Consider the following 17,712-nt stretch of genomic DNA (forward strand, 5'->3'; position numbering starts at 1 on the left):
AAAACTCGCGAATCATTTATCCGGACATTCTTGTCGCCTCTGATTCCAAGAAGTCGCGGCTTACCTGCGGCGCGATTTGTAAACGTTTTAACTTTTACTTTCATAGTTTTTGTGTTGCTTCAATACTTAAAACTTCACAAATTGTTGTGCGTCTAGTTTTTTGTTATGGTTTTGGAAGTTTTTTAACATTTGACACTTCTTGATAGCTGTTTTGGCAATATTTGACCGAGGGAGGCAAGTTTTCATTGTACTATTATAATTTATAGCGTAATAATTGGAACTTATTGAAGAATGCCAAGAAGCACAAATATGTTTTTTTAACTTTGTTCCTGCCTGTTCGATATTTTATTGAGATTTAACGTCTATAGATGTCGTCTGTGCCGGGTGCTTGGAGTAAAGCTGCTGACACAGATATTCCAATAGGTCATCTAGATTATAGTTATGTTAAAGATTGCGAAAATGCCAAAGAACTCGAAGAAATAATTAAAATTTTACGGTTTGTTATGTTTTTACTTCTGGTTTTGTATTTTAATTTTTTTAATCTTTTGTGTTTATAAGTTTTTATGCTCTTGTTGTGTAGGTCTGGTAAAGAAGGTTTCTATCCAGATCTAGTTGCGTTTACAGAAAAGAAATTGCAAACATTAAATCCGAAAAGGTTTGGTTGAAGTATTATTTTGTTAGTGAATCAATGAAATCATTGGTGCATGTCTGTGGTTTTTTTCTAAGTAAAAATTTCATCTTGCAGGAGTTGGTTGGAAAGAAAGTTTTTGTGCCATATTGTATATTTATAAACCCTTAACTTTTTAGTGAAGTTTTACGTAAAGAGAATCCTGCGTTACTTGCAAATGATCTTGATCCTAATGATAAGGAAGCTATCAATAAAGAATTCTTGGTATGAACTTTTCATGTTTTTTTGTGTGTGTGTGGGGAGGGATAGTGATAAGATTAATAAAATCAAATTTCATTGTGAAATATTTTTTCCAACATCATTTGTAGGAATGGATGGATCAAAGAAGTGATTTAGAAAAAGAATCAAAACGAGAAAATGACCTTGAAAGTAGTCGTGTCTTACCACCAATTCGCACGAAAAAGACTTTTACCGAAAAACCCAATACAGAAATGGTAGATATTATTGTCTTATTACTTTAACTTTAAAATTATCACTAATTATGTCTTAATTTCTATCAACAATATTTTAGATTGATAAAACTTCATCAAAAATCAAACATGTCAAGCCTCGAGATTACTCTGAATGGGACAAGTGTGTTTTTTGATCTTTTGTTTGGTCTTTTCATTGTCTTCAAAACAGATTTTTTTCACTTCTTTTACAAAGAATTAACTTATTTGCTCTTTTAATGTAATGTTATGTAGAGTTGATGTTGAAAAAGAGCTTGAAAAGATTGACAAAAAAGAAGATACGAAACAATTAAGAAATCATGTTAATAAAAAGCCAGTAGTTGCTCAAAAAATATCAAGGGATGGTAAGTAAAAGTAGATATGTTAACAAGTTAATTAAGAAAGAAGCTAGGTATTTTGATATTTTTTATGTAGCGGTTTTATATACAAATAAGCTGTGTTGTTGCCTGTATTTCAATGCTTAAAATAGCTTTAATCCCTTTTCTTCTGATATCCCCCCCCTGATTTTGCTTGCTTGCCTTAATGAGAGAAAATCAACTTAAAATCATGTTGAGCTTTGAATTTCAAGATTTGACTGAAGAAGAGCGTGTTTTTCGAGCAACAAAAGAAAAAGAGAAAGGAAACGAAGCGTATAGGGCTCAAGATTATGAAGAAGCTATTGTTTATTACACAAACAGTTTGATGCTTCAACCAACTGCTGCCAGTTTCAATAACCGAGCTGCTGCCAGTAAGAATATTTGACTTTTTTTAATCAAGGTTGTTTTTTGGGATAGAATCAGATTAATTATAATTTAAAATACTTAATGTATCTAAATAAGGAACAGCTTTAACATTATAGAATTATCTATTATCTTTAATATGAGGAAGATTACTTTATTTGATTATTTTTTTAAAGAATAACTGCGAAACAAAGAGAAAATTGTGCTGTATTTTTATTAGAGTTAAAAGTTGAAAAGTACCTTGATACTATTGAAGACTGCAATCAAGTTCTTGAGTTGGAACCAAAATATAAAAGGTAGTTTTTATCATTTAATTTATAACACAAAGTGATCTTTGTTGGTGATCAACTTTGGAGATAATAATAAAAAATTTATTGTTGCATTCAAAATATTTTTTCAATCTTCATTTTCTTTTGTTCTGTTTTCTTTGCCTTGTAGCTTTTCTGCGTCGTGGTTTAGCGTTCAAAGCGTTAAAACAATACACCAAGGCTGTTGAGAACTTTACCAAAATTTTAAGCATTGAACCTGGGAACAAAAGAGCAAAGGTAAAATCTACGTTTTTTGATGGATGATTATTCTGTATGTGTTAATCTGAAAATCAAAATTTGTATTTTAGGACTTGCTTGAGGAGATTAAAAGGTGTGGAGTCTTACTGCATTGTTATTGTTAAATTAGAAAAAAACAGCAATTTGAGTATTGCTATTATTTATATCAGTGAACTATCAGTTATCTTCTTAGACATATGATAAAATTGAAATTCCCATTCAGAGATAGTCTACACTAAATGAGTATAACATTATTAAACTTCAAGTACATTGCTACGTCTATTTCATTTAGGAACGTTTAAATAGATCATGATATTGAATGTAGTTTGTATGTGAGATGTACGTTTTATGATGGTGCTTACTCAAAGACGTTTTCTACCTTAGCTCTTCAACACATGTCGTGGCTTCTTCATGTAATGATGTTACATCTGTGAATGGTCCGACAAAATCAAAGAACAAAGGTCAAAGATTGAAGATTATCGAAGTTGAGAATAGTGATGATGCGAATGACAAAGGAAATGTTGTCTCAGTTGATTGTAACGATAATGAGAGTGGAGAATCTCACATTGATTCGTACAAGTGCTCTGGTAAGGAAATCTTGGAGGATCTAAAGATTGTAAATGGTGATAACAAAGAAAATGAGGAAGTTAGGATGGATAACACATCAAATGACGTAATGGTTGATGGTTTAAAGAATACAAAAAGCTTACAGTCAAAAGATAACATAACGTTAGAAATTCCTGAAGATGTTAAAATACTCATGGACAAAGCAACCGCAAACTACAAGATGGGGCATTACGCTGACGCTTTGAAGATTTATAGTAAATGTTTTGATATTCTTTGGCCAGGTATTGCAGTAAATGAAATGTATGAAATATTTATCACTATTGATAAAAATATACACTATACAATAGATAACATTGAAAATATCGATGTTACACATAGAAGCAACGTAGTTCTTACTTATGACATTTGCACTGAGTAAAACTTCTGTGTAGTTTGATTTTCATTTATACTTGATGTTTTGTGTATGTTAATTATTGTTTTACATTAAAACAGAGCGTGAAAAGTATACCAAGGCCGTCTCTGGTCTACTTAACAACAAAGCGGCATGTTACTATAAGATGGGTGACTGTAAAAAATGCATTCAAGAATGTAACGAGTCGTTGAAGCTTATTCATGGAAACACGAAAGCGCTCATTCGACGAGGAACAGCTTATGAAGCGATGGAAAAGTATGAATGTTTATATTGAGAATTTTCTGTATTTCTTGAGAGTTAAAAGCCTAGAGTTGATGATATTCTATACAGTACGTAGATATAAAGTTTAGTAACATTTCTCTGCTGTATCACTAATTTAATGAGAGGTGATCCTTCCTAGCGGGATCTCCTGTCAGAACAATTTTGAACTGAAAAAGTTTCAATTTCTTCAACATATGTTACATTATTTAAGGTACGTCAATGCTTTCCACGATTTTAATTCAGTAAGATTACGTGACAGCTCAAACAGAGTGGCTCAAGACCATTACATAAGGTACGCAATCTTTATTTTTTAAAAAATACTTTGTGTAACCGAAAGAATTTTATCCATGATATTGTTGTGGAAAATATTTTAATTTTTTTTCACATTTTAATTGTTAGAGTGAGCAAACATCTGGAAATGTTTTACGGCAAGTCATGGCGAAGCAAAGTTGACAATAAAACTGGTGATAATATTTTGTCTAATGGTCAAGTTTGTAATGATGAATCAAAAATAAAGATGGATGGAGCAACAACAAAAGACGAAGAAAGTAAAAAATCAAAATTTTTAAAGCTTAAAGAAAGTGGAAATGAATTAGTAAAAAAGGTGAATATATCTTAACATAAATATGATTTATTTTTTATTTTTTTAACATATTTAACAAATGTTGATGTTTTAAGTTTGTAAATGGATGAATAATAGAAGGAAGTAAATGTAATTGACGAAGATTTTCTCGTCCCTTATGTTAGCTTATTATTATTTGAGGGTAAACCTGAGGATGCCATAAAGAAATACAGTGAATGTGTTACACTTTGCCCAGATGTCGTTGCCATTTATACAAACAGAGCACTTTGTTATTTACAAGTCTTAAAGTTTGAATTGGCTGCAAAGGATTGTGATACAGCATTGAAAATTGAACCGAATAACGTGAAAGCTTTATATCGCCGTGCCAAAGCAAAAAAGGTGAAATGTGCATACTTACGTAAATCAATCAACCACATCATATGATTAAAATTTGTGCATTTTTTTCGTATTTTTTAAGGGCTTGCGTTGTTACAGAGAAGCAAGTGAAGATTTTGTGCAAGTTTTAAAACTTGACAAAAAGAATTTGGCTGCAAAAAATGAGCTCACTGAAGTTGTGAATTTGCTTAAAAAGGTTGGTAGCTTGGATATCTTGGAACCAAAACGAAATACCATTATATAGATATTTCTGTTGCTGTTCTTGATATAGGAAAGAAAAGATGAAAACAAAAAAAGCGATGTTCCTACAAGAAAAAAAATATCAATTCAAGATGTAGAAGACGACCACGATACACATGTATAAATAAAAACGTGTTAGAATAACTTTAACGATAAAAAATATGTTTACTTGCTATTCTTTACAAATCATTTAATGTCTTAGAGTACAAACAATCAAGTCAAAACCGAGAAAAACTTCTCCAAGTCTGTTAAAGAAGAGGAGAAAGAAGAAAATAAACAAAGTCAAACTATAAATATGAAAAATAAGTCCACAATGAAAGATCGATCTTCAACGAACGAAAACAACGATCAAAAGAAATCAAAAGAAGAAAAAGAGAACACGAAACAAAAACAATCTTTATTCAACGTGGTAAATAGTTGTTTTGTGTTTACATAGATAACATATTATAAATGAAAGTAGCTATCTACTGTGCTGTTTCCTTTTGTAGAAAACTGCTTTTCAGTTTCTTCAATCTTGGAAAAGTGTTAAAAGTCCTTCGGAGCATTTAAAGATTTTAAAAAGGATCAATTTGAACGATCTAACAAAAGGTAAACTCATCGTTAGTTTGACGAAAGATTATCGTCGAATGGGTGAAAAAAACGTTTGAAAAATAAAATACTCTTTCTTTATGACTCAGTTTGTTGACTCAAATCAGTTGGTCTTCATTTTAAATTATTACCTAAAAGCTACTTATCTAATATTTTGGTTTCTACTTTCTAATTGATACTTTGCTTCTTTTCATTTTTAGTCATCAGCAACAAATTGGATGGAGATATGATTAAATCCATATTAGAAGCTCTGAATTTTGAAATGAAGGCTAATGGTATGTTAGCAGTAACAATACTCATTGATCATCATTCTTAAGCCTTAAATCATTCTTCATCTCCTCTTCATCATACATCAACATTCACATCTTTCTGCTCCAGTTTTTGTTTTCTTTTGTTAGTTTTTAATTCCAGTATTATTAAAAAGTTATTCAATTTCCGATATATGTTGACATTTTAAGGCGATTCTAAATTTATTTGGGAATTTTTGCAAAAGTTGGTCTTCGTCGATCGTTTTGATATGACTCTGATGTTTTTATCTGTGAAAGAGAAGCATAGTAAGTGACAAATCTCTTCATTTCTACTTTCTCCTGTGGTTTTACGACATTTGTAGTTGATTCCCAGTGCTTAATTTCTGAGGAAGAAAAGTTTAGAGTTACATAACTGCCTGATGGCTAAATTTTCATTTGTGTTTTTTAGTGTTGGGTAATTTGTTTAATTTTATCACGGAAAATCATCGTAAAGACAAGGATTCAAAAGACCTGGCATTGTTACAAAGAAATACCAACTTTAATGTCGTAAATATATTAAATATATCGTCGTTTTTATATTTTAATTTGCTTTGTTGCAAGGTTTGTATATTTCAATGTTTTGACACACAGTGCATAAAACCAAATAAATATTAAAGGAAGTTTTGGTTTAAACAAGGAAGCACCTTCACCTTCTTTCTTGCCGCCATATTGTTTTATAAGTTTGTTTAGTGGTTTGTTCATTCAAGTTCTCGTCTCGTAACTTTCCTTTTATTGTGTATTTAGCTACGTTTTTCTCTGTAACTGATATTATTCAACAAACTCTCTCAGTTGGAGCGTTAGGTTTACTGTATTGGAGATGAAAAAGAACTGAGAAATGCCAAAGGTTGTATCCAAAAGTTTTGTCGTTTCGGACACAAGAGACAAAGAAGAGTATAATGACGTTAGCACTGCTGTTTATGTGTACTATTGTTTATGTGGGCAATTAGCCTTAATTTTGGACACTACTCTGGAGAATTTGCCCTTGCGTAGAATTGATCATGCCCGTGTTATTGACTCGAAGATACATGCATATAAATTAAGTTGCATTGAAGGTGATGAGGTATTCTTAAGGCGAGAGAAGGGTGTTGAAAGACAATTTCGACAGAAATGTAAAAGTTGTGGCTTATGGCTTTTTTATAATCATGTGAAGAAAGATGTCAAGATTACTTTTGTTGTGGATGGTGCTTTAGTTCTTCAAAAAGATCCAGGTAATTTGAAGAGTTCACCACTCAGTTATGTTACTTATGTTTTGGTCCACATTTTAAAGAAGCAAATACTTAAGAATTATTGGAGGTGGTTATACTCAATATTTCGAGCAAAAACAGTTTGTAAATGGCCTGCAATTCATTGTACTTCTTTTGTGTACAATTTTCACTTTTAACAATAACCTTACCCACAGATAATTTTTGTAGGTGACAAGTGTCTGTAGGCTCTTAGCCAATCACCATCAAGATTGCATGAACATTGCATAATATTGATTATTTTGCAATTCAAAGAAGTTGTAATAATCTTATGTTGTAAGGGGCATTTGCATTCAACCAGCTATTTTTGTCTTAATTTTTGAATACCATATATTTATCATACAAAATACAAAAAAACATTGAAAAACAATTACATCTTGATCATTTGCACAGATGGGAAAAATCTATTGCAACAAAAGAAACCAAAGAAAGTTATGATGACAAAACGCACTAAAGAGTTTGGAAAGTTTAGCTCAGTTACAGTATCCACAGTTGATGAGGAAGAAGAAGAAATTGAACAACAAGAAGTAGAAACATCATACTCTCATAATGCTAAAATCATAGAAAAACAGCTTGAGAGGAAAACAACAGCTCAAAAACGTGCCAATGATGCTGGCATGGAAGGAAGGATAAAGAAACCTAAAGGAACTCTCATAGATAGATGATCAATTATATATGTATTAAAATCATGTAGTTCTTGATTTAATATTTAATTAGTTTTGAAAACTCTGGTCAATTCATGATCAATTGTTCATAAAGTTGACTGAATAAGTTCATACAAGCAACAAGGTTTTACTACCCTCATAATATAAAACATACATGAAGTATTCGTCGACTCCCAATCTCTAACTGCAGGCGCTCTTATTGCGATGAAATACTTGAAGTAAGTACCAGTTAAATAGTTTTACAAATTCACATGCTACTATGGTGGTGTTATCTTTGGTTGTTTTTGGTCGTCCTCCTCATTTAATATATGGTGTAAAGCGGGGAAAAGTTCCTTCATCTTTACGACCAAATGTCATCATGAAAAAGCAGGCGTTAGGAAGTATGTATATTTTATATTTAACCCATTTGTGAAAGATATAATGTTATCTGGTCTTGCTGAATTTAGATGCAACTTGTACAGAAGAGATGTCAAGATTAATGAATTGTTTTAAACGAGAAAATTTTCAAGATTCCAAATGTTCAAAAGAAATTCAAGAGTTTCAAGATTGTGCAAATTTAGCTGTTAGTTTTTTGTGAAAAATCATTTTATAATACCAAATACACTATATAGAAACTTAACCATTAAATTATTTTAACAAAATTATTTAATTTACAGAGTAAATACAGGATGGAAAAAAAGTCTACTCAAAGTGGATGGACATTGGATGAATTAAACAGAGTCATGCGTGAGAACACTCAGGTTATTAAGAAATCAAGGGTTAGAAGTTGAGTATTTATTTATTGAAAAGTGAGAAGTAGTTTGTTCAATTTCTTGTATCATTAAATTTGATTTAATTATTCCATATAACAACATCCAAGGTGACTATAAACTACAACATAAGAAGTTTTATATAAATTAACACACTTTTATCATCAAAAATAGGTTATCTCGATGTCCTGTTCTAGTTCATTACAGGATGATATATTTAGTTGAATCATAAAATAATTTCTATGTCAATATCGGGACATATTGATGATTTACTTTTTCATGATCTCTTCAACTTCACACAAAACTTCATTAAGATTGACCAATAAGAACTCTGCATCAGTTTGAGTAAAGCATAAAGGTGGTTTCAGTTTAAATACATTATTTCCAGGCCCATCAACACTTGTGATGATATATCTGTCTCTAAGTCTAGAAATTACAAGAAAATACATTATTAAAATTCTCAACAAAGTTGGCCATGAAACTTCTTTTTGCACAAATAAATAGTAGTGTAAATTTGTTGGTGATTAAAGACTACAACTCTGTGTTACATAAAACATTTTGTGTCATATAAATAAACATACTTTTCTTTAATTAAAGCAGCTTCAGCAGTAGCAGGTGTTTTGAGTTCTCTGTCAGTTACCCATTCCAATAAATAAACCTCCAATTTAAATATTAACCTGTTAAACAAAATCATTAAACTAACATATAGAGTAAGTGATGAATGAACAACAGAGAACAATATTAACAATGTAAGTCAGTGTAGGTAGTGATGAATGAACAACAGAGAACAAAAACTATCATTTAAAATACAGTGTAGGTTGAATGAACAACAGAGAACAAGATACTACATAAATAGATATCAGTGTAGGTAGTGATGAATGAACAACAGAGAACAAGAACAGTCTTTACACTACCTAAAATATAAACTAAGATAACGTGTCAGTGTAGGTAGTGATGAATGAACAACAGAGAACAAGAACAGTCTTTACACTACCTAAAATATAAACTAAGATAACATGTGTCAGTGTAGGTAGTGATGAATGAACAACAGAGAACAAAACAGTCTTTACACTATCTAAAATATAAACTAAGATAAAACATTGTAAGTCTTGTAAGTAGCATCAATATGTTGCATATAGACATTATAATATACCTCACATCTCCAATTATTGGATGAACTTTCTGAAGTTCTTTAAGATGCTTCATTAAGAAATTTCCAACCTCTACAGCATTTTCTTGAAGCTTTTCTTGCTCAATAACATCTAACACAGCATGTGCTACCTCACAAGAAACAGGATTTCCACCAAACTTAAAAAGTTAAACACTTTGTTAATACAACATGATTGTCGTTACGAATAAAGTTTATTTCACATTGTTCGTGAATTTCAACAATACAAAAAAGAGCTGAAAAAAGCAGTTGAAAAATGTAAAATTTAGTCGTAATATAATCAGATTTGATTTTCGCGTTACACGCACCGTATTGAAATAATTTGGTCCTTTAGCAACAAATGAATCAGAAATTTCACTTGTAGTTACAACCAATGATACTGGATGACCATTGGCTATTGGTTTACCCATTGTTACAATATCAGGAACAACATCTAATAACGCACAAAATGTATAAAGTTTTTTTTAACTAAGGCAAAAATCTTCGAGAACATTTTATTGTGAAAATAAGTTGAGTTCATACTTTGATGCTCAAACATCCAAAAATCTCCACATCGACCGAATCCTGTTTGAACTTCGTCAGCAATGCAAACTCCCCAGCATTACGAACATGTCTAAACATACATTAACATAAGTATATAGGAGGGAGGGAGGGAGCTAATATTGCAATTTTGCATATATAGATGGTACAACTAAAATGTTGAGCATAAATATCATATTTCATGGCAACTTAGATAATTTTTTGAATTCATTTCTAAACTGTCTAAACAATAAAATAGAATAGTTTTTCGTTATCTATCATTGATACGTACTCAAATGAATGTTTAAGAAAACCATCTGGGTAAAATAGTTGTCCACCACATCCTTGTGCTGACTCAGCTATGAAAGCTGCAATCTATTGAACAATGTTGAATGACATTTCATTTTCTCATACTTATGTCAAAGTCATGAAGGTATATTACAAATTGTTGATTAATGTTTTCCTTCAACTAATATCAATAATCTAATACAAATCATATTTAAAACAAAATTTACTGTATACCTTCCGTCCGTTTCCATGAGCTTCTTCTATTGCGCTTTTAACTTCATTCGCATATTTGATTCCAGTCTCTTCATCATAGCCAAGGTATTTTCCACGATACGGATCTGGAGATGTGATCACGTGAACAAAATCTTTGTATTTATGGTTTTTCATTTGTTTTTGTTTGTATGGTGATATATCCATTAAAATATTTGTATGACCATGGTAGGCACTAAATAAAGCATGTGTAAAATAAATCAACTTGAAATTCACACCAATGAATACGAATCAGTAGAGATTTATTTGGTGTTAAAGATTACATAATTCCTAATTTAGCATCAGATCACTCCCGATGAAGAAATTTAACTAGAGTATATAAAGACTCAAATTTCAACATCAGATCACTCCTGGTGAAAATTGTAAGTTGTATTTAAAGACTCGAGTTTCAACATCAGATTACTCCTGACGACGACACTTCAGTGAAGAAAGTAATTGGCTTTAATGATTATGGTTCATGGTTAGTCAATAAAAAACAACGAAAACTTACTGATCTAACACAATAATGTCTTCATTTCCTGTGTGAAGTTTTGCCATTAGCAATGCAAGATCATTTGCTTCAGATCTGAGAGCAACAAAATAAAACAGCATAAGTATTTAATTTTTGCAGCGCTTTCATCGTTTTTTAAATTTAAAGAAAACTCCGAACTGACATCTCAACGTGTGTATACCCACCCTGTACAACAAAAAAAACAAACTTTCAGTTTTTCAGGTAGTTTTGCAACGATCCGCTCCGCGTACTCAACAATACTGTCGTGTAAGAAACGATTATTTGTATTTAGTTGTTTCATTTGATTATTGCAAGCTCGAACAACATGAGGATGACAGTGACCAACTGAAAAAAAGGAATGTAATTTATAATTTTTTGTTGTGCTGTTCTTCATTCATCACTACCTACACTGACACACGTTATCTTAGTTTATATTTTAGGTAGTGTAAAGACTGTTCTTCTCTTTCTCTGTTCTTCATTCATCACTATCTACACTGACACGCGATTTCTTAGTTTACATTTTAGGTAGTGTAAAGACTGTTCTTTTTCTCTGTTCTTCATTCATCACTACCTACACTGACACACGTTATCTTAGTTTATATTTTAGATAGTGTAAAGACTGTTCTTGTTCTCTGTTGTTCATTCATCACTACCTACACTGACACACGTTATCTTAGTTTATATTTTAGATAGTGTAAAGACTGTTCTTGTTCTCTGTTGTTCATTCATCACTACCTACACTGACACACGTTATCTTAGTTTATATTTTAGGTAGTGTAAAGACTGTTCTTGTTCTCTGTTGTTCATTCATCACTACCTACACTGACACACGTTATCTTAGTTTATATTTTAGGTAGTGTAAAGACTGTTCTTGTTCTCTGTTGTTCATTCATCACTACCTACACTGACACACGTTATCTTAGTTTATATTTTAGGTAGTGTAAAGACTGTTCTTGTTCTCTGTTGTTCATTCATCACTACCTACACTGACACACGTTATCTTAGTTTATATTTTAGGTAGTGTAAAGACTGTTCTTTTTCTCTGTTGTTCATTCATCACTACCTACACTGACACACGTTATCTTAGTTTATATTTTAGGTAGTGTAAAGACTGTTCTTGTTCTCTGTTGTTCATTCATCACTACCTTCACTGATCTATATGTTATCTCAGTTAAACACAGTTTACAATTTTTTGTTTAGTAGAGATCACTAACTAATGTTAATGTTTTTCAAATTACTTTGCTCTCTATAGAGGTGAAGGTTTATTTATTGGAGCTAAATGGGTAACTGATAGAGAACTCAATATTTTCATCATTCATTCATTCTTTCCACAGCTTACCCTGTGTCACATTATTGATACAATCCAAATATCGTTTCCCATTTTCATCATAGAGATATGTTCCTAAACCTCTTACTATCTTGATTGGATTATCTTTAAAATGTATCTCTAGCGCTTTGCTGTTAAAAAAGATTTGTAGAGAGAAAATAATTTTATAAATCTTATGACAGTAAAAATGGTGTTACATAGAAAATAATAAATATATATCTTCCTTATGGTTACAATATTTTATTACATTCACAATAAATGATAAAGTTTGCTTTTAAAACAAGAATTCATTTTTCAATTGAAACACTAATCTCAAAAATCATTTGTAAACATGACTTGATCTCAAATAACGGAGAGTCAGGAGAGAATAATTAGGATCTTGTCAAGTCTCACAATCTTTGGTAATCTCCTGTACATTTTAGCTGAACAAACAGGAGTGGATGTTAAATGCATGTTTGTGGTTCTACTTAAGGTACAAAATAATATTTGTTTATTAACAATGATTTTTCCATTACCCAATCACTTTATCTCTTCTTTTTAGTGTTTCTTCCTTGGGAAATTTCTGATGACATTCAAGATTCTGCACTGTTTTAGAGTTGCACTGTTTTAGTAAAAAAAAACTAAAATTTTAATATACCAATCCTTGTAGGTACAAAATAAAACAGCTCATATGCTAAAAATAAATATATAAATGCCCATTTCTTACAATAGAACTTTCCTTAGCAATGAGCAACATATTCAACATATAGAGAAATAAAGAATGCAAATGTGATCTGAAATTTACATAGCACCACCAAACATCAAAGTGCAAGAGCATAATATTGCATATCAAGAGTGGCCTAACTGATTGAAACCTGACCTTTGGTGTTGTAAAGAGGTAGGCTCGACAGTCACATGATGACATGTATAAATAATGTAAACACATTGGGAAGATTATACACCAATAATTCTATTTGGAGAAAGCAATGTGAACAATACAGGCTAATTTAATAGGAAAAGTTTTTTAATTCATGTATACTAAAGTTTATATTAAAAGAGCAACGCTTTCACTTTATAATTTTATTAATTTTTTACCTGAGTAAGCCACGTTAAAATATCTTCATCTTTCTTTGTCTTGTTTTCATTTGCTTGAAGTAACACTGTACACAATGGAAGAACGGTGAACATTTTCACAGGATGCTGGCGTTGAAAATGAACGTAGATTATGTAGTAAAATACAAAAGTAAATTGTCAGCGCCCAGCAGTTGTCGTCAGTGTTGAGAAGTGAGTCAATGGAATGCGTTGTGAGAAACTGGAATAAAAACTTGAAAAACCTGTAAATATAATTACTTTTTAGTATATGCCCACAAAATAAAAATGTTATGTACATATTTGATTGTGGACGTACCACACAATTTTTAACAACTAGAATACAAAGACCATTCTCAGCCTGTAGAAATTTAAAGTAACAAAGAACGCCATTGCCAAAAAAGACAGCGTTAAAAGGATTATTATGGATGAAAGGATTTAATAAAATTTTTATAAATATCACATGAATCAGCAAAATATTTAAACAAAGAAATAGATAGAAATACAACTGACTATTAAAGCTATGAAAAATAAATAAGCAAGTTTATTTTCATCGTATATCTTTTTCATTAAATGTTACACCAAGTATTGCATTTATTATTTTGGTGTTTATTTGTGTCCAACATTAATGTTCATTGATTTTTGTTTTATTTTTGAATTTTTGTACTGTTTTTAGTGTGTTTAGGATAACGTCTGTTCAAATGTCTACGAAACTATGAGCTGATGTAACCAAATCATTTTGTAACCAAAGTATTTTAATAAAATACGTACTTAAATGACTGTATATATACAGGAATCAAAATACTGATATCTATCAACGTCGAGGGAATTATTTCTGATAACAACTCAGTTGTCAAGAATGAGTGATCGTTTAAAAGCTATTAAAGAGAAATCAAAATTAAGAAGAAAGTTGTTAGCTCCCATTGTATGTACGATTCAATATTTATTGTGATCTTGTTGTCTATTGTCTCTCTCTTCATGATTTCATCGCGACTTGAGTCCTTTTATACTTCAAACTAGTTTCTTTATAAGAAGTGATCTGAGATTGAAACTAAAGTACTTATGCAGAGTTTTAATTTATTTTAAGCTTGGTGCTTCTGATGCAGATAGGATTGGAGATGTATTGGGAAAGAAAGAAATTCTAAAAACTGTTGTAAAGGAAAAAGAAAGAACAGTTTTGGAGAAAAAGTCAAAAGATATTTCTAATTCTAAGAGAAAAGCTGTTGAGGCATTTGAGTTGCCTGGAATACTTACAGATGCTCCCCCTGAGGTTTTTGTTGAATATTTGTTGATACATTTCACATCATTTTGAACTTAGTGTTTGTGAACATCATCTATATTGTCATTAATGAAAGATGATCAAAAATATTTCTTAGGTTGTATTGTCTGATGACAAACCAATAGCTAAGAAAAAGCCTAAGAAAGAGGTAAATTTTTTTCATCAGAAGATGTGTATGTGTAGAATCTGATTTTTCGTCCATGATAATGGCATTTTAATAAATATGTGAAACTATGGCATGTTCTCTTTTGTAGTTTGCTGATGATGAAGAAGAAGATTATTCAGAGGGAGAGTTTGAGGAGATGCAAGAAGCATTTTATAAAGACAGTAGTACATTCTTAAAGGTACTGATTTTATATAAATACTTTGATTAAAGCTTTGTTTCTCTTTTCTTTACAATGCTCTTATGATATAACAGGGTACGCAAAGTGAAAATCCTCACAATGATTATTGTCAACATTTTGTGGACACAGGACAAAGACCTCAAAATTTTATTCGAGATGTTGGTTAGTTTCAAAAAAGCAATGATACAATGATATTATTATAATTCATTTCAAATCATTTTTGTGTGTCATTTTAGGTTTGGCTGACAGGTTTGATGAGTATCCAAAATTGAAAGAACTTATAAGGTTAAAGGTATAGTAAAGCTGAACAGACATAGAAAAAGCTTAGTGTACTAAACAAGTTGGTTGGATGTTATTTTATTTGCTCATTTTCAACTCTTAGAATGATATTTGAATTTGAAATGTAACAACAAAAGTAAAAGATTGCAAAACTGCAATTTATTGAAAAAATAGATACACAAAGCGTACATGTATGCAGTCCATGGCCTGCATACAAGCTACCCACAAAACCATCAACAAAGATTATTCAATTGATAATTTGATGTTGATTGTTGTTCTAAAAATTCAATTTCTTATTTCTAAATTATTTTTTCACAGGATGAGATCATTGCCAAGCGAGCAACACCACCAATGTATGTTCAAAGAAAGCTTTTAATTAAATTAGCTTACAGTGATTGTTTAACATACACAAGTTACTTACATATGGAATTTTTCATAGCATTCTTTAGCGCGTTATTTCATAAGATGAATTTATCTATACTAGGTATTTGCAATGTAATTTGGAGTCTTTTGATTTACGTGATCTTGAATGTAAATTTGATGTTATCCTTTTGGATCCACCTTTGGAAGAATATCAACGACGTGGTTCTGGTATCTCACACAATTGGCGACCGTGGGACTGGGACGAGGTAATGCCTAGATGTGTTCATTAAAAATTTTGGCTTTCAAATGTACAAGTTCACTTTCGAAAGCTATAACTTCTCTTTAAGTAAATACGTAGTACTATCATCGAAATTCAATAGTTCAAAACATTTTATCATTAACATTTCATTATTGTAACGTATCAATTACGTAGATATGAACTAATAACGTTTAAGTTGAGATGATTTTTTATTGATTTTATTTTTTTATTTTAGATTATGAAACTTTCTATAGAAGAAGTAGCTGCTCAACGATCCTTTATATTTTTATGGTGTGGTTCACACGAAGGTCTTGATGAAGGACGAAAAGTATATTTTCAAACATTAATGTCTTTTTTTCTTCCATTTTAAACAAGAAAGGTTGTTTTTATGATCTTATGGGTTTTTATATAACTTAACCTTGTTTACAATAGTGTCTGCGTAAATGGGGCTATCGTCGCTGCGAGGATATTTGCTGGATCAAAACAAACAAAAAAAATCCTGGCAACGTTAAATTTCTAGAACCGAATGCCATATTTCAACACACGAAGGAGCATTGTTTAATGGGAATCAAGGGAACTGTGAGAAGAAGTACAGACTTTGATTTTATTCATGCAAATGTTGACATTGATCTCATCATTACAGAAGAGGTGAATTATACAAAAATATTTTACTTTTTAGGTGAATTTTATAACAGATGTGATGTCACGAATTTTCTTATATTCTAATAAAAATATTGCTTTAAAGCCCCTATTGAAAGTACAGAAAAACCAGAGGAAATATTTCATATTATTGAACATTTCTGTTTGGGAAGGAGACGATTGCATTTGTTTGGCAACGATAGCAGCTTAAGACCAGGTAAAGTTTTTATCACAAGTTTGTAAAGGTATCTTTCTGTTATGACCTTTGATTTAAAATTTGATGACAATTTATAATAATACAATACTTTAGTATGTGATTTGTTTTGTTAAGATGTATTTCTGTGATAAAACTGGATTATAAAATTGTTTGGTTAACTGTGACTTTTTACGAGTCACGAAAACTTTTTGATCCAACATAACGTGATACTTTGAGGGGGAATTATAGCTAATCTACTCTCACCTGTAAAAGCAACAGCTGGACTTATTTCACAAAATACGTCTTCGAAATTTTTGACACATTCAAAGTTACATTCAAAGTTTTGATATTTGCTTGTTTTTCTCAATATTTGTATACTTTTTTTCTTCCATTTACTTGTTCAACTGTCTTTTCCAGGATGGCTTACTGTTGGTTCTGATCTTTCAAGCTCAAATTATTCTAGTGATACATACAACTCATTCTTTGAAAGTTCTCCTACAGACTATCTTGTTGGAGATACGCCTGAAATTGAGAATCTCCGACCAAAATCTCCCAAAGCCAAAAACAAAGGAGATGGTGGAAAAGGAAGGGGAGGTTCTGGTGGCCCCACGTGGGTATCGCGTGGAATGCGGGGTATTGGTGGTCGTGGGACAGGGGGGAGAGGGGGATTAACTAGAGGCATAGGCTTTTCTATCCGTGGAAATCGTGGTTTAAATCGAGGTGGTTTTCCTACTCGTTAGACAGGTCGTGTTATGCTTGACAATATTTCAATTTTTATTTTGATGTGGACTTGGAACGTCGATATTTTAACTAGAAGATAGTTTCAAATGAAGAATTTTGGCTTTACCAAGTTT

The 17,712-nt window shown here is 31.2% G+C and overlaps 5 protein-coding genes across 7 annotated transcripts; 4 read left to right on the forward strand and 1 right to left on the reverse strand.

Annotated features, from left to right (window-relative positions):
- The first annotated feature begins 45 nt into the window (after positions 1–45).
- Positions 46–6,347, forward strand: LOC124453002 (sperm-associated antigen 1-like). Its single transcript, XM_047003676.1, is given in 24 exon segments — positions 46–234; positions 369–496; positions 581–655; positions 808–892; positions 997–1,122; positions 1,200–1,261; positions 1,372–1,481; positions 1,706–1,864; positions 2,077–2,140; positions 2,142–2,152; positions 2,295–2,401; positions 2,473–2,495; positions 2,786–3,249; positions 3,461–3,635; positions 3,853–3,933; positions 4,041–4,245; positions 4,405–4,602; positions 4,682–4,795; positions 4,871–4,957; positions 5,042–5,248; positions 5,328–5,427; positions 5,628–5,702; positions 5,886–5,981; positions 6,124–6,347. Coding segments are annotated over 23 exon segments (2,958 nt in total). The 5' UTR covers positions 46–234; the 3' UTR covers positions 6,330–6,347.
- Positions 6,348–6,364: 17 nt separating this feature from the next.
- LOC124453003 (STING ER exit protein-like) lies at positions 6,365–7,709 on the forward strand. The gene is made up of 2 exons (XM_047003677.1): positions 6,365–6,922; positions 7,349–7,709. The coding sequence occupies exons 1-2, from the start codon at positions 6,550–6,552 to the stop codon at positions 7,618–7,620; spliced, it is 645 nt and encodes a 214-aa protein (XP_046859633.1). The 5' UTR covers positions 6,365–6,549; the 3' UTR covers positions 7,621–7,709.
- A 138-nt stretch (positions 7,710–7,847) lies between these two features.
- On the forward strand, positions 7,848–8,465 carry LOC124452644 (coiled-coil-helix-coiled-coil-helix domain-containing protein 1-like). The gene is made up of 3 exons (XM_047003224.1): positions 7,848–8,000; positions 8,067–8,182; positions 8,277–8,465. Exons 1-3 carry the CDS (start codon positions 7,880–7,882, stop codon positions 8,388–8,390), a joined length of 351 nt encoding a protein of 116 aa, XP_046859180.1. The 5' UTR covers positions 7,848–7,879; the 3' UTR covers positions 8,391–8,465.
- On the reverse strand, positions 8,380–13,248 carry LOC124453467 (ethanolamine-phosphate phospho-lyase-like). Its single transcript, XM_047004281.1, is given in 13 exon segments — positions 8,380–8,795; positions 8,951–9,046; positions 9,523–9,677; positions 9,846–9,970; positions 10,060–10,134; positions 10,137–10,150; positions 10,349–10,431; positions 10,579–10,789; positions 11,105–11,179; positions 11,290–11,449; positions 12,444–12,562; positions 12,947–13,032; positions 13,138–13,248. Coding segments are annotated over 13 exon segments (1,467 nt in total). The 3' UTR covers positions 8,380–8,638.
- On the forward strand, positions 13,245–17,708 carry LOC124452640 (N6-adenosine-methyltransferase non-catalytic subunit-like). Of its 3 annotated transcripts, XM_047003220.1 has the most exons (13): positions 13,245–13,308; positions 14,293–14,424; positions 14,587–14,769; positions 14,876–14,926; positions 15,033–15,122; positions 15,197–15,284; positions 15,359–15,414; positions 15,720–15,754; positions 15,886–16,030; positions 16,259–16,351; positions 16,456–16,671; positions 16,769–16,879; positions 17,276–17,492. In XM_047003220.1, exons 2-12 carry the CDS (start codon positions 14,359–14,361, stop codon positions 16,871–16,873), a joined length of 1,128 nt encoding a protein of 375 aa, XP_046859176.1. In that variant the 5' UTR covers positions 13,245–13,308; positions 14,293–14,358; the 3' UTR covers positions 16,874–16,879; positions 17,276–17,492. The 3 variants fall into 3 exon arrangements, with proteins under 3 accessions (XP_046859176.1, XP_046859177.1, XP_046859175.1); XM_047003221.1 differs by lacking the exon at positions 13,245–13,308 and having other exon boundaries at positions 13,612–14,424; positions 16,456–16,688; positions 16,785–16,879; positions 17,276–17,708; XM_047003219.1 differs by lacking the exon at positions 13,245–13,308 and having other exon boundaries at positions 13,612–14,424.
- Positions 17,709–17,712: the final 4 nt, after the last annotated feature.

The sequence above is a fragment of the Xenia sp. Carnegie-2017 genome, unplaced genomic scaffold (genome assembly GCF_021976095.1).
Source record: "Xenia sp. Carnegie-2017 unplaced genomic scaffold, XeniaSp_v1 HiC_scaffold_25, whole genome shotgun sequence".
Classification (NCBI taxonomy): Eukaryota; Metazoa; Cnidaria; class Anthozoa; order Malacalcyonacea; family Xeniidae; genus Xenia; species Xenia sp. Carnegie-2017.